This window comes from Pteronotus mesoamericanus, unplaced genomic scaffold (assembly GCF_021234165.1).
Source record: "Pteronotus mesoamericanus isolate MK-2021 breed Mesoamerican mustached bat unplaced genomic scaffold, CSHL_Meso_final contig_78, whole genome shotgun sequence".
Lineage (NCBI taxonomy): Eukaryota > Metazoa > Chordata > Mammalia > Chiroptera > Mormoopidae > Pteronotus > Pteronotus mesoamericanus.
In genome coordinates this window covers 3,137,045-3,164,947 of record NW_026555258.1, presented here as the reverse complement: position 1 = coordinate 3,164,947, position 27,903 = coordinate 3,137,045, and the positions used below count along the sequence as shown (strand labels likewise).

The following is a 27,903-nucleotide window of genomic DNA, read 5'->3' as shown; positions in this document are numbered from 1 at the left end:
TAACTCGCCCTCCCCGTTGGCCCCTCCATCCCGTGTAACGGCTTCGTGGCCTAGACCCCTGTGTGAAGTCCTTCCCTGCTTGAAGTCCCGGCGGTGGTTTGCTTTCCCGACTGATGGGGGAGCCCTTGAGATTCCTGGAGGCCCGCGTGTGGCCGAGGCCCCGCATGGCAGCTTCCCATGAGTAACAGCCAGTTTTTCTGGAAGCAATGGAAGATGGCACAGGTTTCTCCCCCACAGCCACCTCCAGATGAGTTCAGCGACTGGCTGGGAGGGTGTCTTGGGTGAAAAACACACACCTTTAAATGCCAGGCCACCCAGGAAGATGAGCTGCACACACTGCAATGCATACAGGGAACTGAAACCAGACAGAGGAGTCGGCACACCCACGCTTCCCTCTGAGGTCCTCCTTGTACTCACATCCACTGAGAACATGGCCACGTAAACAAGGGGAGGGGCCGAAAGCAAAATGGCGTGCGCCCCCGAAGCTGCGGGTGCTCTCACTTTGCTGGGGGCACGCATATGGCATCCTCACAACGGAATGTTTACAGGATGCGGCAGACTATCCTCTGCTGCCTCGGGGGCTTGGGGTTCTGCGGTTCTAGAAAAAGCGTCAGCTGCAATTGTTTTCCATATGACAGAAGTGTGAAATCAACACCTACACTCCTCTTCCTTTTCAAACAAACTTGAATCTGATGATGTCCGTTCTCAAAGCTCCACAATCCACGTCACCGCTTTCGCACGCTCTGTATCTTCTTTCCTAACCATCGACGCCGGAAACAGCTCCACGGACCCATGCACGCAAATGCAGCCAAGCGCAGACAACGGACAAGAAACACCCCAGCCCCTTAACTCCCTCCAGGCCCGTCTTCCCCCTCGCTGTCATCATCACAGCGGAAGATGTCTCGGAACAGGAAGACCTGCTTGGGCACTGCAGGGGTCTGGAGCTCAGTGCCCCTCTTCTCCATCTTCTTCTCCAGCTTTTCCTTGAGCAGAGGCAGACTCGTCTCATACAGGTAGTCTATAATCTCTAAAGGAAAAAAGTTGCCTTTGAACTCATCTGTACAAAGCCTCTTCCCAAGCTCAAGGGACAATGTTCCTGCCTGGGCAGCAATTCATGCGCAAGCTCCTGTTCTCACTGGTCGGCTCCCACCCTCTCTCCCTACCCTCTCCCCCCACCCTCTCTCTGAGGTCCTCTGAGGCGGGCACAGCTGCTCACCCATTTCCCAAATGAGGAAACTGAGACCGCACAGCACACTGTGAAATGTGCCTACAGCTATGGACTGGGTCGGGGCGAGTCCGGGTTTTGAACCCGGGCAGCGAGGTCTGCAGCACGCAAGCCGAGCTTGCTTGCACACTGCAGGGCAAGGGCACCGGATGCGGGTCCCCAAACACCAGCACCAGTCAGACCATTGGAGATGCTCTCGTGAGCTTGTGAGAGAAAATCAAGCCTCCGAGTGCCGACTGGAGATCAGCACTTGGCATGTCAGAGAGGAGGCCCCGCGTATTTTTAGCAAGTTCCCCACGTGACTTGGGTGACCCGAGCTTGGGAATCTCCGATCTAAACCAGCACAAACGGCTGTGAAGGAGGAACTGGGCACCTGTTTTCCATGGAAGGCTGTGAGCTCCCACGGGGGGTGAGTGTGAACTCGCACGTGGGGTGAGCGGGTGCACAGGCCAGCGACCCAGGTGCTCTCAACGTTAGTCACCGTGTGCTCGCTGAGCACCGGGTGCCCGGCAGCCGCATTTCGAGGTAACACGTGCGTTACCTCGTTTAGTGGTTCCGAAAGTCTTGTCAGGTAGGGTTCTACTTTTCTAGTTCTCACCAGTTTACAATGTAAGAAACCGAGGCTCTCAGAAGTCACATCACCTGCCCAAGGTCCCTTACCAGCACAGGGCCCCACACGCTGTGTTCTTAATGATTCAAATATTGACAATACTGACCTGGAAAAGTCTTCTTCTGCCAAAAGGGAACACAGGTCGCTTTCAGCTTATAAAATTTACTTTGAACATAAGACGGAGGAACATCACTTTAGGAAGGAAAAGGTGGAAAAAAGTGTCAGTTTAAAGCCTGATCATTTCAGGAGTAACAAGTTCAGTGCAAACAAGGGCTTTGGTTAAAGTGAGGTCTGTAGACTGACGTAGCTTTTTTAACCCTGAACATGAAATCACCATGGCCACAAACGTAAAAAAAAACACACAATGGGAAGCTATTGATCGTCTGGTTAAAAAAATACACACACAAAGGAAGGAGTCAGTAATATAACAAGATGGGCTCTGTTTAAACTGGAATAATCTAAGTTACTAGTTGGGAGGACAAAATGTAACAGCAGCCAGCACATGGGATGCTCACCGTGTGCCCGGCCTGGCCCAAAGTGCCCCCCAGGTAGCAACAAACAGGCCTGATGACCACCCTTCCAGGGCGTCACTATTCTTCGCCCTCACTTTAGAGATGGGGAAACTGGGGCACAGAGAAGTTTTCCAGGACCTTGCGCCTAGTGAGGGTACAGTTGGGACAACTGGGTGATGCGACTCCAAATTCTCCACCCTTCACCTGTGACGCTCAGGGTAAATACGTCTTTGTCACCGTTCAAAGGCAGGTGTCCCCTGATTTTTTATTTTGCAAAGCCAAGGAAAAAGGAGATGCTGACAATGTTTTGGTGACTCAAATATATTTTTACTTTATAGTAACTAACACTGAAACAACCAAATTACATTGTTTTTAAAGAGAAAATCACTAACTTTACTTCCTGGACACTTTTTCTTAAACAAAAGAAGTGTGACTTACTTGTTTCAATAATTTACTAGCAGCTAAAAGGACTAGCGTGGATCGTTTTATCTGTTAAGTGTGTAGAGGAAAACGAGGATCGGGCTCTTTCAGGCTCTTCGTCACAACCGCTGGCCGAACACGCGCTGCGTGCCAGGCCCCGGGCTAAGCATCTGTCCTGCGTCACCCCCTCAGGCCCTCACAAGGTCCTCATAAGCCATCGTGTGGATGAGGAAACCGAGACAAGCTAGGGAACAGCCTGCCCAAGGACGGCTACCTAACGAGGGCCAGGACTGGGCACCAGGACTGGGTGCCGGGGCAGCTGCCTGCAAAGCCCACGGTCTAGGGCCCCAGGCCATGCCACCTCCCACGATGCCGCGCGCCCGGCGTGATGCCTTGTGGACCCAGCTCAGGCGCTGAGAAGTGACACTAATTGGTCTGGACGTTTTTACACTAAGTAGGCATTACATGTCAGTAGGTCAGAACGCTGTCTTTAATCCTGCCTAACTAATTCCCAAGGGGGCATGAATACACTGAAGACATTGGACTTTTAGTTGAATTATTTTTCACTGTTTTAATGCATTATTAAAACTTTGAGAATGTATTATTTCAAACAGTATTTGACTAGATGCCATAATCTGCATTTTATAGTTTTGAGATTTATAAATCAGGTAAAACAATCCATTTAAAAATATGTATGTATAATTTTTACTTAAAACCATAAAAAACGCAATTTAAGAAATCATGTTACCTGAAGCATTATGAAAAAATATATAAAAACTTATTGGAAAAGTCAGATTTTTAAAAAGTGGTGTGATGATGTAAAGGGAGGGCTTTGCGGACATGGCCCTCAGCCAGGAGTCGGTGGGGTGCAAGGCAGGACCCCTTCCGTCTCAGCGCCTGACACCACCACGCTCAGGGACCCACCCTCAGGGGAGCTGGAGAAGGGCAGGGTTTGGACCTGCGGGCGTGTGTCTGTGGCTCCCAGCAGGGCCAGCCACGAAAAGATTCCAGTTCTCTGACCCCCGAACTGGTTTCGGTCCTGCCTGATGGCCCCGCGACGCGTTCACCCCGGCAGCCACGCTCCCGCACGGCAGCCAGGCGGCTCCTGTCCACCTTCCGAACTGAAGGCCAAACGACCCTCCACACCCCCGCTTCCCCAGCCCACCAGCACCTGCACCGCACCTCGCACCAGTCCGCTTTGCTCAGAGGGACCCTGCTCTGCCGGCCGGCCCGAGAGAGAGTGGCGGCCGCAGCCCTCGGTCGCAGGACTGACTCAAACGCCGGGCCTGCAGCCGAGGCGCCCCGGCGAAGACAAACGGGCGGGGGCGGGGGGGCTGGGAACACAGGGAGGCTCTGCGCTCCCCAGGCAAGAGGCGCACGCCCGCGTCCCACACCACCTACGGGGGAGCAAGCCGCGCCGTGGGCCCTCCTACGCCTCAGAGCAGCTCCCTGCGGCCCTCTCGCCGCCCAGAGAAAACTGGCACCGAGAGCGGAAAACACAGGTGCCCGCAGAGCCCAGGGGTCAGAGTCAGCGCCTCCCGCGAGGATGGCTGATGGGGACACAGAGCCTCACTCTCATCAGGAGGAGCCCTCGGACACGCCGCCCAAGGAACAGGCCACAGAGCGGGCGGCCTGGGTTCCTCCAGCGTCCCCGTGCCACTGGAAACCACCGGACTCCACCGACGGAAGGACACGAGGAGACGGCACCACGCCAGGCGCGACCCTGGACCGCACCTCAAGTCGGGGGAAATGCTATACAGGGCATTACGGGGACACCTGGTGACAGTCGAACGTGGACTGTGTTTACCGAATAGCGTTGTACCGGATGTCAGTGACACCCGTGGTCCGGGCCTGTGGCCCACCACTGACTGCCTGGTGGCTAAGGCGGACCCTTCACTCCGCTGGGGCGGGAGAGGCGGGGGAGGGAGGGCGGCAACGCAAATACGGCAAAACGGCCGCTATGGGCAAAGGCAGGAGGGCTTCTTTGTACTAATTTTACAACCTGTTAGCTCTTTGAAGCTTCTACCAGACTTTGTACACATTTTGTTCACTCCTCTTAGGTGTCTCGGAGGGGTGGAGCGGGGGTCCTTCTGAACACACACAGACAAATGGGATTTCTAGATAAAGTCCGTATGTAGCATGCATTTCAGCCAGTTCCTTAAACCTGATAGGCGGTCATTTCTTAAAGTCACCTCTTACCTTTTCATTAGTTTAATATTAAACAAATGGTCTTACCCTATTGTACTAGCAAGATCTTCCCAGTCTATTTCATTAGCGTCTTCCACATTTATTTCATACAATCTAGGAGAAAACATAAAAATTAAGTTTCCAAACAGGATCAGCACCATGGGCATCTTCAGGGACTCGGGGGATTTGGACCTCGAAGGTGCCACCCAGGTCCCTGGCGCCAGCTCCCCCGTCACACAGGCCCAGCGGGGTCGGAGCACTGGCCCACGGGGAGCCGAGGCCACAGAGTCCATGGGCTATAGGCCACTGGGCCACCTCTCCTCCTCCCGGCCCTGTGTGCCCCCCGCCAAAGCATGCTGCTTTCTCGTGGTGAAAGCACGACCCGCCACGCAGCGCAGACACACAGAAACGGCACCCATGTGCTCGGCAGCACGTCACAGACACGGGCCGTGACCCCAACGCTCACTCGCGCATTGGCCCTCATCCCCAAGGAGGCCGGGGGTCACCTCCACCCCACAGACGAGGCAGCGGGGCTGGGGCCCAAGCCACCTGGGGAAGGTTTTGTGACTAGCAGGCGGTGACCAACGCGGGGCCCGCCCGCCAGACGGGAGATGCCTCCCCAGCTCCGCTCGCCCCTGCTGCCTCCCTGGGGGGAACTGGGAGGCGCACCGACGACACTAGGGCAGCGTTCAGGACAGAGCAGGGAGGAGGCAGCTGGCCGGGTCGCCAGAGTCTGAAGCCCCCTCTGCTCCTTGCTGTTTGCCTTCGCCATGAGCCCAGGCCCATTAGACACGCAGGCTTCCCGAAACAGACCCATGTTGCCCCTTCCTTCAGGACAGGGGACTCTGCTTGGACCCGGACTCAAGGGCGAAACCAGAGACCACACCCCAGCGACACCGGCCAGCATGAGCTGGAGAGCAATGGGGGCGGCCGGGATCATCCGCCTCCATTTCCAAGCGGACGGAGGTGCCTCTGTCCACAGGGACACCTCCCAAGACCACAGTGACTGTGTCTGGGGAGCGTGCAGTGCATTCTAATCGCATTGCTTCATCTCCCCTCCCTGAGACACCAAGAGGCGGGCACTACCGTCATCATGCTCATTTAAGACGGACAGACCAAGACCTAGGGAGGCGGAGACGTGCCCACAGCCATACATGGGGAATGTGCTGGAACAGAGGTCTGATCCTGCGGATCCCTGAGCCGGGGCAACCCCGCTGCCGCTCTGTGGGGTAACAGCCACTGCGTGGCAGGAGGGAGATGCGGGGAGAGGGCGCCGCTTTCTGGGCCCGCACCTTTCAATCAGGCTGATTTTGGCCTGCAGGGCATTGACCCCTCGGTAGACGTTCCGACCATTCGTCATCCTCTTGGTTAGGATTTCCGTCCTGCGTTGAAACAAAGAAAAACACAGTTCACGTTCAGGGGCCCAGTTTCCATTCCAGTTTCCTGTGTTTTTCTCCTCCACACTGCCCTTTCTCAGAGCCGCTTTCTAACGTCTACAACTCACCGCTGCTAACATTTGCCACCATCCACCACGTACCTGTTTTTCAAGAAAACCAGGAGAGGACAAATAAAATGACAGAAGGTTGATGGCTATTGAAACTGGATGATGCATACAGTCCACGTTTGTGTGTTATAACATTTCCGTAATAAACAAGTTTCAAAAGGGGAAAAAAAGAATAAGCCTATTCGCAGTTTCTAAATGCAATAATAAGCTCAATTTAGTTTTGATATTTTATAAAACAGATGGCCCTGGATGGTGTGGCTTAGTTGACTGGAGCGTTGTCCTGTAAACCAAAGGGTCACAGGTTCAATTCCTGATTTGGGCACATGCCTGGGTTGCAGGTTTGGTCCCCAGTCAGGGAGTGCAGGGGACGCTACTGATGGATGTTTCTCTCTCGCGTCAACGTCTCTCTCCCTGTCTTCCTCCTTTCCCCTCACTCTGAAAAAAAACAAAACAAACCTAAAACAAACAAATCAGGTGGATGTTGCTCTGGCTGCCACGGCCCGCCGCCAGCTGCTGGAGCACCAAGCAGACAAATTCAGTGAGGTGACCAATGACTCGATGGGTCCCCCAGGGCCCCGGCCACAGGCTGGAGGGGTCACTGCGGCTGCTGATGAGCGCGGCAGCCCAATGTAACGCGTTTAAAAAGTCCTCATCGTGCCAGCCACGCTGTCACAATGTGACGGACGGATCATTGGCTGTCACAGCTTCCCGCTTTCTTGACAAGGGAGAGACGTGACGCTCACGTGGTGATGGCACTGATGCTCTTACTGACAGCCATCCACGCTCACGGCTTTGAAAAGTGTCACACTGAGGTCATTGCAATGTAACATTAAGTAAATATAATGTACTACTTTTTGTTTACAAGTGTCCTATTTTTTTTTCAAATTAAAAAGTCTTGAAAATTATTTAATTATGTGGATTCCTGAAGGTGATTTAACTCTGATAATCAATCCTCCAACTGAGGGTCAAAACCGGCCCCCTTTTTTAGCCTAAAATGTAGAAGTGGGAAGGACTCTGGTCCCTCTACCTTAAACACTCTCCCTCACATATTGCCTGTTCTTTGGGGTTCATTTCCCTGAGCATAGTCTTCTGTTAAAACAGGTGACTCTACGGCGGAATGTAAGGCGCAAGAACAAGGAACATGTCATCTAGGAGCTTGCTTTTGGCAGGAAATGCACCGGCTTGGGGTGTCAGTCTCCTGGACAATCAAGGCGCCGGGCTTCCCACACGTGAGGTGGGTCCTGAGCTGCGGGGCCCCCAGGGCGGGGCGGAGCTGCGTGAGGCCAGGGGCACGCAGCCAGAGCGGGCGGGCGGGCAACACTGCCAGGGACGCGTGTGCCTGTGTGTGCCTGCGGGAGGCCTAAGACAACGGGTGTGGCCCTCACTCCGGACGAAGAAAGAGGGACGCGGAATCAGGAAGCGCAGTTGAAAGGGCAGAGCTGTCACTGGTCACCGCGTTTGTGGTTCTGCTTGAGGACGTTAGTTTTGCGTGTATCTCGTGTAGACTCAGGAAGGGACAGGCTGGAGAAACGAGCAGCCGCCTCGGGTGTCAAAAGGGTCCGTGCCCTTTAGGAGGAGCCCGCAGGGGTCGGGGCGGGTGACGGGCGACTTAAAGCAGACACGGGCGCGGAGGGGGCTGAAGCGGCACAGGCGCAGCGCTCACCCCGCCACAGGGCGGAAGGCTTTCGACACCGGGTCCCCCTGCTGTCGCCAGCGGCCTCGCCCACCCGCCCCTCTGTAGAAACTGTGCAGACAGAGAGCAAATAGCTTGTCAAAATTTATATAAGAATACTTAAAACTTACCACTTACTTTTACACTGCATCCAATTCCTGGTTTCTACTTTAGCTTCAACTTCTACCCAAGATATGCCCTTGTAGAGTTTTTCCCGAACAATCGACAGGCGGCCTTCGGGATTTTCTTGGAGTTTAGAATCTACCTCTTTTAGATCCTGGGGAGACATTTTCTTTAGAATCACCTCTTCCACAGCCTTGATTAGCCGCTGGGTTTCCTCCTTACTCCAAGCGCCGTGGTTTCTTTCTGCAGACAGAGAAGGACGGTCTCAGAGTCGCCAACCCCTGTGCTTTCAAACCCAGTATTAAAAATGAAATGGAATGATGACGACAGGTACATGGCATCGCACCGTTGCCCAAACCCACAGCATGCACGCCACCAGGTGGCCACGGTGGACCTGGGGGGGCACGTGGCTGTGTAAACGCGCGGACTCTAACAAACGTACCCCCGGGGGTGCGGGCGCTGACAGAGGGGGCGGGGCACAGTGCAAGGGAAACGGGAAATCTCAGCATCTCCCTCTCAATTTTACCTTGAAACCAAAACTGCTCTAAAAAAATAAAGTCGGATAGAGAAAGAAAAACCCGACCCTTGGTAGGAGACAGCAGGCAGCAGCTGGATCTCACAGACCATGAAACCACTCAGTGGCCATAGATTCTCTTTAAAAAGCAACGCTAGGGGAGCCCTTTCCTAATGCAGGGAGTGTCTTTTTTATAACTTAAAAAAGTTGGTCTTCCAAATGTTTCTTTTTTTCTTTTTTCTTGACTTCTCGTTTCTGAGCGTAATATCTCCTACATGAAATGAGGTTCCCAAACATTTAACGGGACAACTACAGCCAGACGAGTGTGCGTCGCGTGCTGAACTCACCCCCGGAGTGAAAGGAACAGCCGCGGCGACACCAGCGCGGCTCTCGGCAGCAGAGGCCAGAGAGCCCCAGAGGCCGGCCGCCTGGGCAGGGGGTCAAAGCCTCGCCGCTCGCCGGTCGTGTCTGGACGGCCGGCGGCCGCACTGGGGAGGAGGCCTCACGCTGCAGCCTGTGGGCGCCTCTGGTTCAGCCACAAACGCTGTTATTAGTTTTCCCTCAACAACAATTTGGGTGAATATTTAAAAATCAAGAGAGTTGCATGGGGAAAAGGACACCTAGGTTTCACACACACACATAAAAAAATCCAGAGTTTTGTTGAGAAATAAGAAAAATGGGCTCCACTGAGTCTCCGCATGGCATCTGTGGCTGCATTGGGTGGCACGGAGGGCCTGGTCGCCAACTCAGGCTGGGGCCAGCCACATGCTGGCCACACGGACACCCGGGCTCCGCCTGCCCACGTGGCGGGCGCAGGGGAGCCCCCGCCTTAACAGCGACACGCACTGGAGTCTTCTTAAAGCAACTGGGGATTTTTTCACGGGAAGACACAACCAAGGAAGCTTTCTCTGAAGGAGGCGGAAGAGACAGGATGGCCCTGGTTCTGAGGACGGTCCCAACCTACCAGGCCCAAACTGCAACCCCCGCAAAGCCTCCCTGCCCCTTGGGAAGGAGCCTCTCCCTGCGCAGCCTCTCCCACCCCCCGGCCCCTGCGGAGCCAGCCCCCTTCGCAGCCGAAAGCTACTGAACCGAGGTAGGGGCACTCGGCCTGTGAGCAACGGTCATGGTTTCGTAAGCGCACAAGAGGAAACGAAATGAGGGAGCATCAGAGAATGGCTGAATCGATGGCCGCAACGCGTGCTGGGCGCTGGGTCGCAGTGGCCGACGGCCCGCCGCTCACCGCCGCTGATCTGCGAGTACTTCAGGGCGACAGAGAGGCTGCTTCGAGCCACCAAGTCCCCAATCTTTTTCCAGTCGTTGCCATGCAGGGAGTGGTATAGCTTTAACTTCTTGGTGTCCCTTTTGCTATATCTACGAGAAAGGGAACATGGTACAGTTTTTTTAAATTTGAGTTTCTTATATGAAGTTAGGCAAAATTCACATAAGTTGGCAATTTTAAAGCGTACAATTCAGTGACATTCAGTATATTCACAATGTTCTGCAACAGCAGCCTCTATCTAGTTTTTTGTTTGTTTTTTTTTTAAGACTTTACTTATTTTCAGAGCGAGGGGAAAGGAGAAAGAGAGGGAGAGAAACATCAGTTGATTGCCTCTCACATGTCCCCAACTGGGGACTGGCCCACAACCCAGGCAGGTGCCCTGACAGGGAACAGAACCGGTGATCCTTTGGTTTGCAGGCCGGCACGCAATCCACTGAGCCACACCAACCAGGGCAAGTTCTTAAGTTTTTTAATCGCCCCCCCATCCCCCAAAGGACATCTTGTTCTCATTAAGCAATCTCTGCCAATTAATAATTAGCTGTTAAAGGAGAAAAAAATACCCTGACCGTGGCCTTGCAAAGCCGCCCACAGCCTGCCACAGTGTTGAACTAACTACATGATTAAAAACCACTGTCATCGCAGAGCCTGCCGCAGCCCTGGGGAAGCTGGGCCAGGGGGTGGGCGGGCTGACCACCTCCTGTCCCAGCATCTTGACTGTGGTCACCCTATAAATCAGTCCCGGCCATGCCAGGCCAGAGGCCTGGCCAGTGTGCAGAGGCCAGTGCAAATAATGGGATCGGCGTATTCCCCGCCCAAACCGTAAAGACTCTGCATTTCACGTGCCACACAACACAAACTCCTCAATGCACCCACAGGCCCGCTGCTCCCTGCAGCTCAGCCCTTGGGCCTCGCGAGGCCACCCTCACCCCAGCGCCCAGGCACATGGCCTCCCTCGCCTGCCCGGGTGGCTCCCGCGGAGTCTGCCGCGGGGCCCCAACTCCCTGAGCCCTCTCCAGAGAGTCAGCTCCCCCTGCACTGGCCACGACCCGCGGTCCCGCACCGAGGGGCGCCCTGTTCCCCTGTCTCTTCTCCAGACCATCGCTGGTCAACAGAGACATAATGTGAGCCATACGTGCCATTTAAAATGTTCTTTCTTTTCTTTTAGATTACTTATATATTTATTTTTAGAGAGAAGGGAGGGAGAAAGAGGAAGAGAAACATCAATGTGTGGTTGCATCTCATGCGCCCCCTGCTGGGGGCCTGGCCTGCAACACAGGCCTGCGCCCTGACCTGGGGATTGAACAGGCGACGCTTTGCTCCGCAGGCTGGGGCTCAATCCACTGAGCCACACCAGCCAGGGCTTAAAATTCTCGAATGGTCGTATGAAAATGAATCGTATCTAGTCTTAATAATTTATTTAACCCAATGTATTAAAACTGCAGCCTTTTCAACATGTCATCAGTATCCATGAGGACTGAGCTGGTTTGCATCTTCTTCTCACTGCGCCTGACACACCCGGGTGCCTTCGCTCTCAGGCACGTCCCTGTCTGGAGCGAGGATGCCTCCCGTGCTCAGCAGCCACAGGAGGCTGGTGGTCGCTGAGACGGTGCGCTCAGCTTTGGGGGGTAAGGCCCACAGGGGCAGCCGCCACGTGTCAATTCCACACACAAGCACACATACTAAAGGGAAGGACAAAAAAACCACTCCCCGTGGACAGAGCGAAGGAAACGCCGTCTTTCTGACAAGCTCCAGTTCTGGACCTTGGGGCGGAGCAGGGTCTGCGTCATTACTAACGCAGCAGACCGCCGGCCCCGGGAAAACCCCGCCATCCCTGATGACCAGGACAGAAGAGCCCAGTGCGCTCAGGGCTTCCTCTCCCAGCGCAATGGGCGGCAGACAGAGGCTCAGGATCCTTCACTACTAAGAACTGTGCTTTCTGGTAGTGTCCTTTTCAACGCAAACAGGGTCTTCCTGAGACTAAGAAACTAGAGGGCACCCTTGACGCAGCAGCAAAGAGGACATCAGAGAGAGACAGAGGGCACGGAAACAGGGGACAGGTGTGTTGGCCCCAAGGCGAGCAGAGCCTTTGAACTCTTTGATTTTTGACTTCCTATATTTTTTCCAATTAAGAATTTCTTGTTGCAAAAACATTGTAAGAATAAATGGTGAACATAACACAAATAATATGGCACAAATAACTGAACAAACTTTACTATTAGAATGACAGACCTTCATTATTCTAAAAATGTCATTCCCACACAAAATGCCCATCAGCGGCCACCATGCACTCCCTTAGGCATGCGTCGAAGCCCCGTCTCGAAGGTTTCATTCGTGACTTTCCTTAAAGTTCTGTCCTCAGCTGTTTAAAACTGGGGCTTGGGAAAGAGGGCAGGGCAGGGCAGGGCAGGCGTCAGGCTGTGTGGGGAACCTTTCCTCTCCTTAAGGTTTCTTTCTGTTGGTAAAAACTTAACAGAAGAAACCAACGTCACATCCACGTTGGCAGCTCAGCTGCCATGCACGGCTCAGTGCTGGCTCCCGTGTCTGGGCAGGCTTGGCGGGCTGCACTGGAAAGGCCACCAGGCCTCCCCGAGGGGCTCCCGTCACTGGGCGCTGGTGGCGGAAAGGCCCTCGGATGGGCTGATGCTTCCAGGCTCGTCCCTCTGTCCCTGAGCAGAGAGGGTACCCACAGCCCACACTGCACCTGCATTTGTTTTATTTGGAATGTTGGAAACGCACACTAATTGGGTATTTCATTTAGGGGAAAAGACGGAGAGGATGGCCCTCAGCACCTGAGCACTCGGCGCTGAGTCCACCCCTGACTCGCACTGACGTCACCTCCTACTGCTGCCTGTGTCCGCCTGCAGCAGTCACCGAAACCCAAAGGACGGGCCGAGAGCTGCAGGGACCGTCACCGAGAAGGGGCGTCCGGGCGCATGAGGAGCTCCCGAGCTCGCCAAGAAAACTCTCGAGTGACAGTGGGAGTGGCTGGGCGCTAAAACGAAAGCAGAAAGAAAAAGCTGAGCGCTTAGTGGGGAGAGCACGAAAGGCCAGAGGCGGAGCCGAAATGAAGACGGCACTGGACAACAGACGCACACCCTGGCTCCACACACGGGCCATTGCGGCTTTCACTCCCGGTCTGTTGTGGTGTGTTTTGATTTACGGCAGCAGAAAAGACCAAAGAAATGTTGGGTCAAGCTGCTGAGACGCTGCTCTTACCTGCCTTTGTAATTGTTGACGTCGAACATCTTCTTTGCTCGGTAGTACACGAGTTTCCAGGGCCGGGCGATACCCTTACCTGCGGAAGGAGAAAGGCAGTCAGCAGGGCACAGAGCGAGGCAGGGTGAGGCCGCCGTGGGGAAGGAGCCCGGAGGGCCCTTTCCACGGCGCTGACCCCCTGACCCGGGCAGGCTGGGTTCCACGCGGCCTGCAGAAGGCCACCTGGGCAGGCGGCTGTGCAACGCCACCAGTGCCTTAGCAGTCTTGGAAAACTGGGCGCTGTGAACGTGGAGACTCCAGCCTCCAGTCTTCTCAATCCACGGAGAAGGCCCTCATGAGGCAAAATAATTTTAACATAATTGAATGTAGAAGAAGCCTGAAGTGGGGGACCACGCCGACAGCTCCCTGTAAGAGAAACCGCCTTCCCAAATGAACAGGCTTTCCTCCCCGCCGCCCCCCCGGCCCCCACAGGTGAAGCGCGCCCTCCACAGGGCTCGCCCTGCCCTTCCCAGGCGCCTTCTGGAGAAAACCTCAGGGGCGGACCGCTTGAAGCTCGAGAGCCATTTTCCCGGTCGGATCAGGTGCTGCCTCACGACCTTCTGACTTCCCAAGCGCCACCCCCAGGAGGGGGCCCAGCTACAAGGCACACACATGGCCGTGTCTGAAACTCTCAGGAACCCCTGGTGTGTGGGAAGATGCACATGGGGCAGTAAATGCAAGACATCGGTCATGAAGAACAGGAAGAGAAACCCAACCCATAATTGTCACCGGGAAGGAAAGCTGGAAGTTGATCATTTCACTTTTCCTAAAATCTGTAAAGCACTACACCTGGGAGGCAGGCGCACTCTGCCGACGCCCCAGGACCGGCCGCCGACCGGCATACCGCTCCCAAAGCCCAGCCGCGCGGGCTCTCCATGCGAGGGGGAAGGCCCCGGCGGCTCAGAGAGGGAGCGGCTCTGCACTCACCGATGTGCAGGCGGAAGGCGTGTTTTCTCTTTAGGTCGGTGATCACAGCTTTCTCCTCTGGGTATCTGTCCGTGTACAGCAGCTTGTCCGCGTTCTCGATTCCCGTCAGGGACAGAAATTCTTGCACATTTTTCTCTAACTGCTTATTTTCCTTTACAGAAAACTTGCCAAACCTAATGGCGACACCTAGGGTTCGGGGCGGGAGAAAAAGTATGTGTTGTCAACGAGTGAAAACAAACCCAGCACGTGCTCGTCAGCAGCGATGCCGCCGCGGCCCAGCCTGCGCCTGCCTGGGCCTCCCAGCCGCGCACTGGACGCCCGGCCCCCCGAGTTCAGGCCACGCTCGGCCCGCTCCGAGGGGCCTTTCCTGGCTCACCGACCTCCTTTCCAAATAGTTCTTTTTTATTAAAAAGTGAATACATGTTCACTAACAACTCACAGAGTACTGAATTAAAAGTTTAGAAGAAATCCCCTGCCAGTCCCCCCGCCGCGCCGCCCTCCGAGGTGGCGCTGTGGCCTGGTCGGCAGGAGCAGCAAAGCACGCGTTCCCTACGCACATGCTTGAGGGGAGGGGGGGGGCTGGGGTCCCCAGCGCCTGGCACCCCAGTCCTCCTCGTAACGCCGAGCACCCAAGTTTCATGATGTGGTGACTGTGTTACACACAGTATTTCTATTTTTAGGCTTATTGTTAAAGTTTCTTTTATAAAATACATACTGATAAAAATTTTAGCACAGAATACTACAAATAAAATGGGATCATTCTCTAGACACTGCACTATAAATTATGTGTTTTTCTAACGTAATCTGTCTATTTTTCAAAGGTCATCCCTTCAACATGAGGAAGTCCCTAAGGCGAAAGCCCCGTTTCCTCCCCAGTGGCCGGGGCCCTGGGCCCCCCAAGGGCACCGGGCATGGCGCTCACCCAGCACAGAGGCCTACACGAGCAGCTTGTTCTCAGGCCTGCAGGCTTCCTGGCGGTTCTCACGCCACACTGAGATCAAGCAGGAGACCAAGTGGGGTCTTGTTAGAAGCGCGCCCACTCCACCACTCACCTCAAACTAGCTTCTCAGGGACAGAAACCGCACCTCGTCGAAGCTGATGAGCGAATGTGGTTCACTTTATTTCAGTTCCGTGTCCTTCCCAGGCCACAGCCGCCTAACCTCCCACCCCCGCCCCTCCTGACCCAGCCCTCCTGCCTCCTGACCAGAGGCTGGGCAAAGCAGGGGAACCCGGGGCGGTCGTTCCACCGCTCGGACAGCAATTCTGGAGGGATGATTATTACAGATTTCTACACTTGCTACCTATATAATTTGATTGACCAAGGTAACCCCTATAAGTTCAATTAAGAACCCCAATTCTGGTTGGGGGGAAGCTGAAGGAGCTAAAGAATGATTCTTGTGAATCTGCAAATCTGAGGTGTTCACAAGAGGATGCGGGGCTACTTCTGCTTCCAGGAAAGTCCAGGAGACACTGAAGTCCCACGCTACAAGCTCACCCTGTGCTTTGAACTCCTTAAATCGTCCAAGGTCATCCCGATACATGCGCTTGATCGTGGTGGCAGCCCTTTCCTCGATGCCAGGGATGAACTCACGGAGCTGCTTCACGGCAGAGTCCAAGTCCACGTCCGCATCGTCCGAGTCTCTCGAATCTTCGGATAAATACCTTGTTTCAGAATCTTTAGCCGATTCCAAATTGCTTTCTTCATCGGTAGGTCCTAACCTAAGGGGGAAAATTGGATTCATTAACATGGTAGTAACACTTGTCCTAAAAGCTTTGAAAGTCTTTTCCTGAAATGACTCTCACTTCAACTAGGAGATTCGGTCATGGTGGGGGTGGGGGCGGTGGTCCTGAACTCACTACAGTAGCTGCTGACTGGGGTGCACCTCAGAGGCCACCTGGAGGGAGACGTGTGGCCCCAAGCCCTGCTGCTGCCAGAGAGTATTTCTTATGTTACTATTTCTCACTTGGTTCTGTTTAGTTATTGACTTCTAATAAGCTAAGCCCTCTTCTACTTCCACAAACACCTGAGACACCTCTCCCTGCCCCTGCCAATGAGTTAAGCTTTGTAATAACGGTCACTAATTAGTTAAATCAATGTTCAGGGTTTCCACGGTTACGGTTATTTTTTAAAGATCTTACTTATTTAGAGAAGGGAAGGGAGGGAGAGAGGAAGGAAACATTGATGGGAGAGAGAAACATCTATCGGTGGTCTCTCACACGCCCCCAACTGGGGACCTGGCCTGCAACCCGGACACGTGCCCTGACCGGGAACCGAACCGGTGACTGCCCGGTCGGCTTGCGGCATGGCGCCCATCCCACGGGAGTCACGGCTGTGGCAATCATACCTGCTGAGGTCACTGATGGCCTCACTTCCCCTTTGTATGGTTTTCTATGTGTCCATCACTAATACACCCCAAACTGCCAGATGTTCAAAGCTCCTCTTCTTATGTTCAACTCTATCAACTGACTACTCTGACAGGAAACTGGAAAAAAAAAATTGTGTGCACTTGACCAAGAAAAGGGTCAACAGTTTTCAGATGGCTCAGAGCCCAATGTAAGTTACGCACCCCGGCCCTAGGACATTCCTGCCTCATTGTCAGCGTCCAGAAACGTCCTGGGTAAGACGGCACAGAGGATGACGTGTGCGGCGCCACGACTGCCCCTGAGGCGGGCCCGGTCCCATTTAACTGCTAGACGGAGCTACTCTAAGCCAGGACAATCTAACAAATGTAAGAAAGCTACTGAGTAAACATGGGGGCAGGGGGCGGGGTGGGAATCTGTCCCAAGTACCAGGAACTGAGGAAAACAAGGACAAAAACAAAAAACCTCCCTGCATTTATTTATCAGATGTTACACTTAAATGATTATATAAATAATATTACAATTCCTTTTCTTAGTGAGAACTCTAATTCAAGCTTTTTCCTGAAAAAGCATTTTAAGTTACCCACTCCTTCCTTCCATCCACATGCACGTAGACAGACAAGGGTAATTTGGGGGTCTTAAAAAGCCTAGCAAACTTCGCCACAGTATTCCCAGGCTGGCAGAGTCTTTCTGCAAACCTGGGCTAACTGCCAAGGCTGTGCAAGAGGGAAGGACGCTGCCGGCCGAGCCACAGGGTTAAACGCGCTCGACGTCCTGGTCGACCTCTGGGGCATCTGCCATTTGCTGCAGGCGCGCTGAGCAGCGGCCCCGGACACCCTCAGAAGGCACGACGGTCCCATGTTACCTCTGCGCCCCTTCCAAACGCGCCTGGGTCTGCTCCTCTCGCTGCCTGGGAGTTGCGCTGTCCTCAGCCAAGGAACCATGACCTTCCGGGGAACCACAGGGTGGGTCAGGGCTCTCCAAGCTCGTGGGGAGTCCTGGAAAACCACCGGCAGGTGCGGGGGCGCTTTCCCCAGAAGACCTCCGCCTCCTCTTTGCGGCCCTTTTCTTCAGCCTGCAGCGCTCCTTCCGGTCTCCCGCCGGCCCCACGGCCCACCCTTCAGGGCTGTCGGTCTCAGGACACGCTGACTCCTGGTTATGTGGAACCTTTCCCTTTCTCTTTCTCTTCTTGGACTTACTTCCATGAGTGGCCTCCGGGGGCGGCAGTGTGACTGGGCCCCCCCTGCCCGTGGGATGCAGGGGCTGTGGCTGGGGCAGGCTGACGCGGGAGCCCCGGCCCCCTTGCTCAGCGCCATCGCAGGCTGCAGCTTCCTGCCGATGCTTCTTTTTCTTCTTAACTTTATTACGTGCTTCTTCCAACTCATTTTTACGCCGCTTAGGAACGGCATGCGGTTCCTTGGCTTTGGGCTCTTTGTCTGATGCCTGTTCCTTGTTCACGTTAACATAAATGACGTCGACATCCTTTCTAGTATTCTTCTGTTTGTCCTCAATATTTTCTTTATCCACCATGATGTACACAATGCCTGCATCGCCCTGAACCCCCAAAGCCCTCTTCTTTTTCCTCTTTTTGGCTGAGGGAGGGACCGTTTCTGTCTCATCACAGAGTTCTGATTTTTCCAAAGGAGAAGTGAGAAACTGGCGATCTTTTCTCTTTTTTTTACTCTTCTTTTTGTGAGACTGTTCACTTGCCAAGGGGGAGTCTCTGAAATTCTCATGGGCATGCATCCGGTGTCTTTCCTTATCTACAGAATACTTTTTCTTTTTCTTTTTCTTGTGAAAAATGGGAGTGTGGATTTCCAGTCTGCTCAATTCACCTTCCATTTTATTCCTAGAGGAAAATTTGACAACAATGGTTTATTTTGCAAAGCATTTTAAACATCAGCCTCAGAAGAAAAAAAAATCACAGAAAAATGAAATTGTATGACAAATGACCAGCTGGAGACATGAGCATACATTTTATGCAATGTTTTTCTTTTTTAAAGATTTTACTTATTTATTTTTAGAGAGAGGGGAAGGGAGGGAGAGAGAGACAGGAAAAGAAACAACAAATGTGTGGTTCTCTCTCAGGGGGGCCCCCCTATTGGGGACCTGGCCTGCAACCCAGGCAGGTGCCCAGACCAGGAATGGAACCAGTGACCCTTTGGTCCGCAGGCCAGTACTCAATCCACTGAGCCACACCAGCCAGGACTGGTTTCTCCATTATTCTTAAGATGAACTCCGAAAAATGTGCCGACCTACCATGCCCTTCATCATCCGGTCTGGCCCATGTCTGCCTCTCCAGCTCTCCTTCCTCTCTGCGTTCCAGACACACCCTGCCCTCAGTTAGGATACATCATATTTCTTTTCGCTCTCAGAGACTTTGCAAAAGCGCTCATTCTCCCAGGAACGCGCTTCCTCCGCGTTACCTTGCTGAGCTGATACTGGTCTAAGTTTGAAAGGCACTTCAAGAAAGCCTCTCTAATCGCTTCCCTGGGTCCTGTCTCCCGGTATGCAGTGTTTCCCAGCAATCCAGCCGCTTCCCTACTGCACTTGGCCCAGCTGTGCCATGATCGGCCTCCTAAGGGCTGGGAGTTTGTCCGTCTGGCTTCCAGATAGTCCGATGTCTACGGAGCGAATGGACATGCACCTATCTCCACTTCTGCGGAGCGTGCCGCTTCCCGCCCGGCACGACCGTGCCAAGCCTGGTCCCGGATTCTCCACCACCTGGGGACCGCCAAAGAGGCTCTGCTGTGCCCTGGGGTGGGCGTTCCGGGGCCAGGAGGGGAGGAACTAGCCAGAGGGCCGCCTCTCCGTCCCCTTCCACGCAAAGACCCGACCTCGGTTCCCCTGCCGAAGGGGCTGGAGAGGCGGCGGAGCAAACGGCGCTACCCCCATTCCTGCAGACCCCAGGCCAGAGGCGCGTCTCCTGGAGCAAAAAGACCACAACCGTCACCGCTCCATTTATATAAGCGCACCTAAAAAAACACCCGGAACAACAAAACGCCGCTTTCAACCTACCGTCCGAAAGCGTCACCACCTTTCCTCCACTCCGGAAGTGCCGCCGTAGTGGAAGCGGAAGTAGTCGTGCGTCACTTCCGGCATACCGGGGCATCCCGCTGCCATGGTGACATACCTGCAGCTCAGACTGGAACAGCTGCGCGGTTTCTGCCCATTGTGTTCCTGGGGTGGTTGGGGGCGGCGGGGGGGGGGGGGTATAGCGGGATCCTAATACTAAGAAAGAGGGACCGAATCTCCCATGGACTTGCGAACTCACGCACGCACCCCATTTCCTCTACACCTTCTGCTGAGCTCCCTCCTTCGCTCGGGAGTGAAGAAGACGGCGAGGACCCCCAACCTGAGAAAGACCCATAGACAAACCCACCGGGACAGCATCGGATTACCCTATGGGAAAACGAAACAGAGTCACGTGGCGGAGAGCGACTGGGGACTGTGAGCGCTGCGTAGACGGAAAGGAAGGCTGAGGTTTGCACGGAAAGGGCCAGCGCACACCTGGACGGAAAAGTGGGCCAGGCTGGAAGCCAACGCAAGAGCCCAGCCCGCGGCTGCTGCAGGAGCTGAGAGCAGGCCGGGGCAGCTGGAGCGGGCGAACGGAGGGCGCGTGGCGGGCGCTGACGTCGGCGGCAGGCGGGGCTTAGCTGGCGCAGGGGCTGATGCCCCGAGAGCTTCGGTGAGACGGAGGTCTGCTCTGGTCTGCTCTGGTCCTCCCACTTCTCCTGAGTCCTGAAGAAACTTGGCTGTGATTCAAAGTAAAGCTTTCACCAGGCCCTCCCGTTAAAGGGGGGGACTCCCCAAGCCCTGAATTTATTTATAAGACATTGTGTATTTATTCCTACATGTTTAAATTTCAGTCACCTTCCAAGTACTCTCCATTTGATGCACTGCACCTACCGAGATGTATTTTCCACTGCTCAAAACAGCCTTTTAGTGCTTCTGCCGTTTTTTGTTTCACCTCTTTCACATCGGCAAAATGTTTTCCTTTGAGAACTTTTTTAAACCCAGGGGAACAACAAGAAAAGAAAGTGGTTTGGGAGGGGGGGAGGGGGGATCATGCTGTTTTGGGTCCAAAACTGCTGAACACTCAGTACACTGTGGGCAGGTGCGCTTGTAAATCGCCCATCCTGAAATGGGCAAATGCGTTGAGTCTTCAAAAAAAAAAAAATTACCTGAGGCCGAATGCAGCCTCTCACAACAACCCCAGCCAGTAATATACTGGTACAGTGTGGGTTCCTAGCACACTCGCCTAGCCAGGGAAGCCTGAACCACTTTCTTAGTATTAGGATCCCGCCATACCACCAGCCACACTTAATGTAACGTGTGGGAGGGGTTATGTGGCCCAGCCAGGAGTCAACACTTGTGCTCTGCGACTCCACTTGCCTGCCTCTCACTGCACCACCCGACTTCCCGCGGGAGCTGCCAAGCAGCTTCAACTGAAAAGTGCGCAACCCGCATTTCCGTGGAAGGTCGGAAGTGAAGCAGGCTGGAGAAACCACAAGCACACATTGTACACACCCACATGTCATCGGCCGAAGGGGCTTCAGGCCTTGGAGAAGCCAGCGAAAGTCTGGTCCGCTCTGGAATGGCGCTCTTGGTGCTCGGCGCTGCTGGTAGGTAGGGCCGGGAAGTGCAGGTTCGTCGCTGGTGCGGCTTGCTCTGTGGCGCACTCCTTACCCCGAGCCTTGTGAATATCTGAGCATCGAATGACGACAATGGTGGGTAAATAAACCCGCAAAAGGTTAGAACTGGAAGGCAGACTAGAGATCCCCGGGGCTTGTGGTTCCAGAAACACCGCAACATTCATCTGGGACGCGTATAAGAAGTCCCGGTCCCCAACTTTGCGTATGGGCTGCGCGTCAGGCACCATTGCAGATCGCATTGTAGCTGCGCACGGGAACTCCTCATTCCCGGCAGGCACCTACTGCAGCGTTCGGGGTCAGACACGGTACGTCTGCACATGTTCAAAATGGCTCTGTGACATGCAGAACTCAAGTGGCAAACACTAAGGACGGGTGAAGCTAGGTGAAACCTACATGGGTCTTCATTTACTCTTCTTTCAACTTTCCTGCAGCTTTGAACGTTTTTCAAATAAAATCCGAAAGGAGGGAGGAGATATTTTAAGCTGCAGATTCCCAGATCCCATGTCCAGATATTCTGGCTCAGTGAATCTGTGCTGTTCAGCTTCCCGTCATTCTGTGGCACAGAGTTGGGTGCCGTTGGTCTCATCTAGCTCTAGATTTTCCTCCCTATCTATTTCACAGAAGAAAAACCTGAGGAACCAAGCGGGCGACTAACTGGAGACCACCCAGTGGATCGGCAGGAACATCAGGTCTGGAGTGAGGACTCCTAGTTCCTTATGAAACATTTAGCGCTCTGTCCCCGTGTGTGTGTGCGCGCGCCCGCGCGCGCGCTCGCGTCGGTGCCTGGAGTGGGGGTGGCTGCTGGGAGGGTCCCTTTGACTTGGAAGTTTAAATGGCCCTCTGGAGCCCCGTCACTTCTTTTTTAAGATCCCCGTCACTTTTTAACACAAGTAGTGATTCTTGAGTTTTCTCACATCTGCTTAAGAAAACTCTGGACTCGTCCCCCATAGCCGCCAATAGTTTCCTAAAACAAACAAGGTCCACCTAGAGCCGTTGGCGTCCCGTCGCCCTGGAGACAGACCGTTCCATTTTTCCTCAAGGGGTGGTCTTGGTTTTCTCTCCTTTCCCAATCCGCAGCACGACGCCCAGAAGATACTCTGAGCGACCAGAGGGGCTTATATGGACCGATAGCGTTCCCTGAAACAAGGGAGCGCGGGAGGTTGGCGCACCCCGCTCCAGAGGGAGCCCGGCGTCCAGTGCCCACCCCGGGGTCCAAGTAGTGACGTCCAAGAAGTCGGTTCCTCGGAGCTCCGCGGGCCCCCAAGCTGGGAAGCGTGCCGCATCCAGACCCCGGGTCGACTCCCTGAGACCTCCAGGATGCCAGAAGCCAAGGGCTCCCGCCAGGACCTCACGCGATGGAAGAAGAAGCAGCCGGTGCGCCGCACGGTCAGCCAGATCTGCCCGCCCCCACGACGGCCCCTGACAGTGGCCGACATCCGGCCGGGCATGGAGAACGAGAGGCTGGGGGTCGTGCGCGATTCCATGTTTCAGAACCCGCTCATCGTCAAGGTGAGCCGCCCACATGCCACCACCCTTTCGCCCTGGCCCCTCACTGCGCACCCGCGCGGCCGGGGGTGTCCACGCATCCAGCCCTGGCCCACAACCGGGTGCCAGCCCCGCGCTGGAAGCTGCGGCTCTGGTCCAGAAAGACTGGACCCCCTGTGCGGCCACGAGCGGGTGACATCCTCTCTGAACCTCAGCTTGCTCACTCTCCAAGTGGGATGATAACAGCACTCATTAAAGGGAGAGACTGGGAAGACTGATTAGGGTGATCCCTGGTAGGGAGGGGGGGTGCCTGGGACGGCACCTGACACCCAGTGAGCCCGCAGTGTTGGCTGCTGCTATTTCCGGGAGCCTGGTGATGAGCCCACGGCAGGGCAGGTCGCACGCACCCAGACTATGTCTCTGCCCCCCCACCCGCCAGCCTTCTCAGGGTGCAGGCCGCCTCCGCCCCTTCCGCGCACTCTGGGCTGCCATCGCGCCCTGAGCGCTCTGTCTCCGGGGAGCACCACTTCCCACGCTCGTTTCCGCGCCATCAAACTCTGATCCAGAGGCGCAGCTCTCAGGGAAAGGCGCGAACCTGCGCCCTGGGGGCCCGGCAGGAGCGAGCGAGGGAGCCGAGGTTTCTGTCTAGATCGCGCCCCCTTTTATTTCACGTGCCCTTGTTTAATCTCGTTTCCGGACTAGTGGTCGCCCAGCACCCAACACTTTCCTAGGGCCCTGGGTAAATTCAAAAGTCAAGCAGGCTTGGCTGTTGGGAAGCGGATCAGCAGCAATTTTATCTTGCGCCACTGGAGGGCAGTGTGCTTTCAAAAATGCGCGCAGGTGCCCGATGTCTGCGGTTGGGGGACGCAGGTGGCAACCTGGACTCGGTGCCCATTCTCTGTACGCCAGGTGCGGCTTAGAGCCTACAGGTTTTTGTTGGTGGTTTTGTTTTGGGGGTACAGAGAACCTGGGTTTTCTTAACGTCGCGCTGGAATTAACTGAGTTGATTGGTTCCTGTGAAAACATGGAGTCTCTCTTGCCTTCCCGGAACCACGTCCCTGGGCCTGCGTCTGGGGAAGTGGGCTTCTCTCCCCCTGCACCCGCCTCTCTCACACACTTTCTTAGGTCCTAATCCCCGAAAGGAAACAAGATCCTTCACTTATTTGCAGGTGAGAAGAGCTGCTCTCAGCGGACAGATAGGACAGACAGATGGGGTTCACCATTCTGGGATCAAGATGAGAACCAAATCCCCCGCTCTGATCAGCTGCTTTAGTGCTGGGACGCTGCTTTCACCAAGGCAGTCGCCGAGGCGGGGGTGGGGGGAGTGGGGGGTAGGCACCTCCTTCTTACCCAAATAAAAACGAGGCCAGGTTGGAGTCACTGCTTGCCATGGTGACTTAGCGGTGTGTGATGCCCACCCCAAGCTATACATATATGTGTGCACACAACATACTAAGTATGTGAACACACACGTATTAGACATAGACACATTTACATATATGTATACATATATACATACAAGACCTGTCCCCAAAAAGTCCAGCCATTGTAAATATAGCAAGAATGGTTTGCGTGACATTGATGTAAACTGGCAGCCAAGGAGAACGGACTGGAATGTGCATTTGTGAGCAATCATGACTTCACTGTACTAGTCAGTGGGGGCGGTAGATGCTGTTGAGCGAACATGTGTGCTGTGTGGCTGGCAGATTCAAAATGAGCCAGTAGAACAACGAGTCTGCATCAAATTTTGCGTTAAGATGGAACATTCCTCGCGGAAACTATTCGGGTGATTCCGGAGGCTTTGGGGGACGGTGCAGAGAGTGCAATGTAAATAAAAGTGTGGCACAAACGCTTCAAGACGGCTGAGAGTCTGTTGAAACTGATCCATGTTCTGGGAGGCCTGCAACAAGCAGAGCACCTGAGGCTGTTGAACGGGTCCGGGCTGCAGTCAACAGATCGGCCACTGACAGTGCAGGAACCAGGGGCTGATCTGGGGATTTTGACGCAGGATCTGGACATGAAACGTGTGGCGGCAAAACTCGTTCTGCAGCTTCTGCTCCCAGAGCAGAGGGCACAGGGTGCTGCCATTGCTCATGACGATTCCAACTGCAGCTAACGAACCAGATTCCCTCGAGAAGGTCATAACTTCGAAGGGGACTGAGGCGTCATTGTCCTATGTGCAATATTTCTTGTATCTTCTTCAATAAATGCCTCTATTTTTCCACATTACATGGCTGGATACTTTCTGGACAGGCCTCGTGTGTATGTGTGTGTGTGTCCACAATACATAGATAAAATTTCTGTTTTTTTAAGTAAAGTAAAATACGTAAGAAAAATGTCCATTTTTTCCTCTCGCTTCCCCTGCTCCATTTTAAAAAGGACAACATTTGGCCTCTGGATGGCACTAGCTGAACAGCTTCCAGGACAAATTCAACCCCTGATTTGTGAACTGGAATCGAGGTCTGGAAAATGTGCCGCTGTCTGGAGGATGACAAGGGGTTTTGTCCTCAGGGTGTGAGACGCAGAGCCCACAGCTCTGGCCAGTGGGGCGGTGCGGCGTCTGCGTGGCAGGGGCTACGTCCAGGCGCTCCCTGCAGTGGCCCCGGCTCCTCCCCGGGGGGGGGGGGCAGCCGGGCCAGGGGCCTTTCCTTCTCCCTTCCTCCCCGCAGCTCCTGTGGGCCAAACATTCTTCCTGTAGCAGGTACGATTAGGTCCACATTTCCTCAGTCACCACCGCCACAGGATTTCCCACCGGGACCTGACTGGAGTAAAAGCTGCAGGGACATTGAGAGAGAGAAGGGGCCTTGCCAGTTACCTTTCCCAGAGCCCCCTTTACGGATGGGCACCCTGCGGCCCTCTGCGGCGGGCTCTTTGCTCAGGGCTCCGGCGGAGCAGAGCCTGGTTAGCAGCCGCGACCCCTGGCCCCCAGCTCAGCATTATTTGGGCCACTCCGAACAGTCTCCTATATTTAAAAAAATTATTTTTTAATTATTTAGAAACTTTGAGCTTTTCAGTTTTCAAGAAAAGGAGACGAGCCCAGGTTGATAGCTCAGTTAGAACATCGTCCAGATAGACCAAGGTTGGGAGTTTGATCCCCAGTCAGGGCACGTACAAGAACCGACCAATAAGTGCAGAGATAAGTGGAAGAACAAACTGATGTTTCTCTCTGTCTTTCCCCTTCTTCTCTCTCTTAAATCAATAAATAAAAATTTTTTAAAAGGGGAAGATTGAAAATATTCAAGATTGTGGAAGATTTTAAAAAATCTTTAAAAAAAAAATTAACTTGAGAGAGTGAGAGAGAGACATTGACTTGTTGTTCTACTTATTGATGCATTGACTGGCTGATTCTTGCGTGTGTCCTGGATGGCAATTGAACCTGCAACCCTGGTGTATCTGGACAACGCCCCAACCAACGGAGCTACCCCGCCAGGGCTAAAAGATCTTTAAAAAAAAAACAGGTTGCTTAAATCATTTTGTGGCTTGGTTTGTGGGTTTCTTCATTGTGGCACATCAGTTTTGAGTATATTTTTGGTTTGGGCTAAGTCGCATCTATGATCCAAGACCAAAACCCCTTCGAAGTAGCCATTCATTCCACCATATGGGGCGGCTGCTGCTCAGACTGTCTTCTCCAGTGAACAGGATCAGGATTGTTTCCTTCCCCATTTAAAACGCAGGCACACCGCCCGAACAAGCCCCACACTGCCATTTCACGGCCGTGGGGTGTAGCAGGACAGATGCACGTCAGTTACTCGCGAGCAGGTCTGCGGGGTGCCACAGTCACCAAGTGCAAAGTGAAAAACTCAGGCATCCACGCCGGCATTTTATCTGCAAGTGCTCAACAAACATCTGCCTCATTTAAAACCAAGCCAACTGGTTATTAGTGCGACTGATTGAATCAAGCAGGTGTTTGTGTGGTCACGAAGAGATGTAAATCTCTTCCGTTGGAAAGCGCTTCTACTCTCTTACATGAAGTGATGCGCGGTTAGCCAGTTTTCTTTCAGATGGGACTCTCTTGGAAGAATAAAATTAAATAGAAAAAGAACCACACTTCTCCCCGCTGGATTCCCGTCTCCCCAGAACGCCGTGACTCAACACAGAACCCTGTGACAACAACCTTGCAGGCGCCCTCCCAGAGCCTGTCAGGGCGCGCCCTCCCTGCCACCGGCGCCCGGCTGATCCCCTGTCAATACAATTACCGGCAGAGGCTGCTCGGCGCTCCCCTGACAGCCGCTCTCGTGTAGCCCCAGAGAGGCAAGCGTGCAGGGCGGGGGAGGGGGCGGATCTGTGGAATCGCGCCCCCTTAGAAAGTGCAAATGATCACGGCTCCCGACTTTTTTATAATTTATTAATGATTTTGTTTTTCTGTGGGGCTTATGTCACAAATAAGAAGCAGCACGTGCGTTTGTACAATAGAGTCATGCAGTCGCACCGTGGAGGGAGGCTTGCAGACAGACCGTCTAATTCCTTTTCTGAGGAGAGGAAGGCCCAGAGCGGGGCAGAGCCTCGTCCAAGGTGCCACTCGGAACCGGACGCAGAAGTGGCATGCGGGGCACGTCTCCCGACTCCCGGCCCTGTGCTTTCTTGGCCACAATTAACTCGTGGCCGCCGAGGGGCAGCGTGTCTGCACGGCAGGGCGTCAAATGTGTGGACTGCTGGATCGGATGCATCCGATTCCTGGCCCACCTCACTCAGCATTCCTTCCAAAGGGGCTCTGCTAATTTCTCAGACGTGCTGACAGCTAAGGGATATTTACTGATTGTTTACTAAGTGCCCCGCACCATCCCAGGAGTTCTTGGGGGCATAGAAACAAATTCGGAGCTCAGCCTTTGCCCGCAGGAGTTAACTGTTTAACTGGGGAGGTGGAGTGTATGTATATGCCATACCCGTTGTGTGCCCATATAGATTGCATATGTATATGTTGTTTACCACAGCACCTTAAAGAAATCTCTCAGAAATGTTCTCATTTTTGTGTGCGCACACACACAAATAATTAATGCGACGTTCACGGGGCGTGCCGAGCAAGTCTCACATGAGCTGCCCGACCCGGAAGGGTTAAGATTTGGGGGGGGACGCCCTGAGCGGGACTCGGGGGCTCTAGGAAGACGCAGGCCTGGAGGTGAGCCGTGAAGAGTGAAGAAGGCGACGCCGGCGGGCAGGGGGCAGGAGAAACTCAG

General features: G+C 54.1%; 2 protein-coding genes across 3 annotated transcripts in view; one reads left to right on the top strand and one right to left on the bottom strand.

The window, feature by feature from the left end:
• Positions 1-394: 394 nt before the first annotated feature.
• TTF1 (transcription termination factor 1) lies at positions 395-19,658 on the bottom strand. 2 transcript variants are annotated; one of them, XM_054584826.1, is made up of 11 exons: positions 19,608-19,658; positions 17,455-18,438; positions 15,724-15,947; positions 14,229-14,414; positions 13,263-13,341; positions 10,008-10,138; positions 8,262-8,496; positions 6,247-6,336; positions 5,003-5,068; positions 1,942-2,027; positions 395-1,027 (listed from the first exon to the last, which is right to left on the bottom strand). In XM_054584826.1, exons 2-11 carry the CDS (start codon positions 18,429-18,431, stop codon positions 846-848), a joined length of 2,256 nt encoding a protein of 751 aa, XP_054440801.1. In that variant the 5' UTR covers positions 18,432-18,438; positions 19,608-19,658; the 3' UTR covers positions 395-845. The 2 variants fall into 2 exon arrangements, 1 of the variants encoding a protein (XP_054440801.1); XR_008530070.1 differs by lacking the exons at positions 395-1,027; positions 1,942-2,027 and having other exon boundaries at positions 5,023-5,068; positions 8,269-8,496.
• A 2,903-nt stretch (positions 19,659-22,561) lies between these two features.
• CFAP77 (cilia and flagella associated protein 77) overlaps positions 22,562-27,903 on the top strand; it is a 106,067-nt gene continuing 100,725 nt past the window's right edge. Inside the window, 1 exon segment of the mRNA XM_054584824.1 lies at positions 22,562-22,753. Within this exon segment, the coding sequence (XP_054440799.1) occupies positions 22,562-22,753 (192 nt within the window).

What these genes read in the sequence shown, in the direction of transcription:
- TTF1 (XM_054584826.1), bottom strand. Translation starts at nt 18,431, where the DNA reads ATGGAAGGTGAATTGAGCAGACTGGAAATCCACACTCCCATTTTTCAC. An exon ending in GTACTCGCAGATCAGCGGCG is followed by an intron (nt 8,497 to 10,007) that starts GTGAGCGGCGGG and finishes CTCTGTCTGCAG; the next exon opens with AAAGAAACCACGGCGCTTGG. An exon ending in GCAGAAGAAGACTTTTCCAG is followed by an intron (nt 1,028 to 1,941) that starts GTCAGTATTGTC and finishes TTTTTCCTTTAG; the next exon opens with AGATTATAGACTACCTGTAT.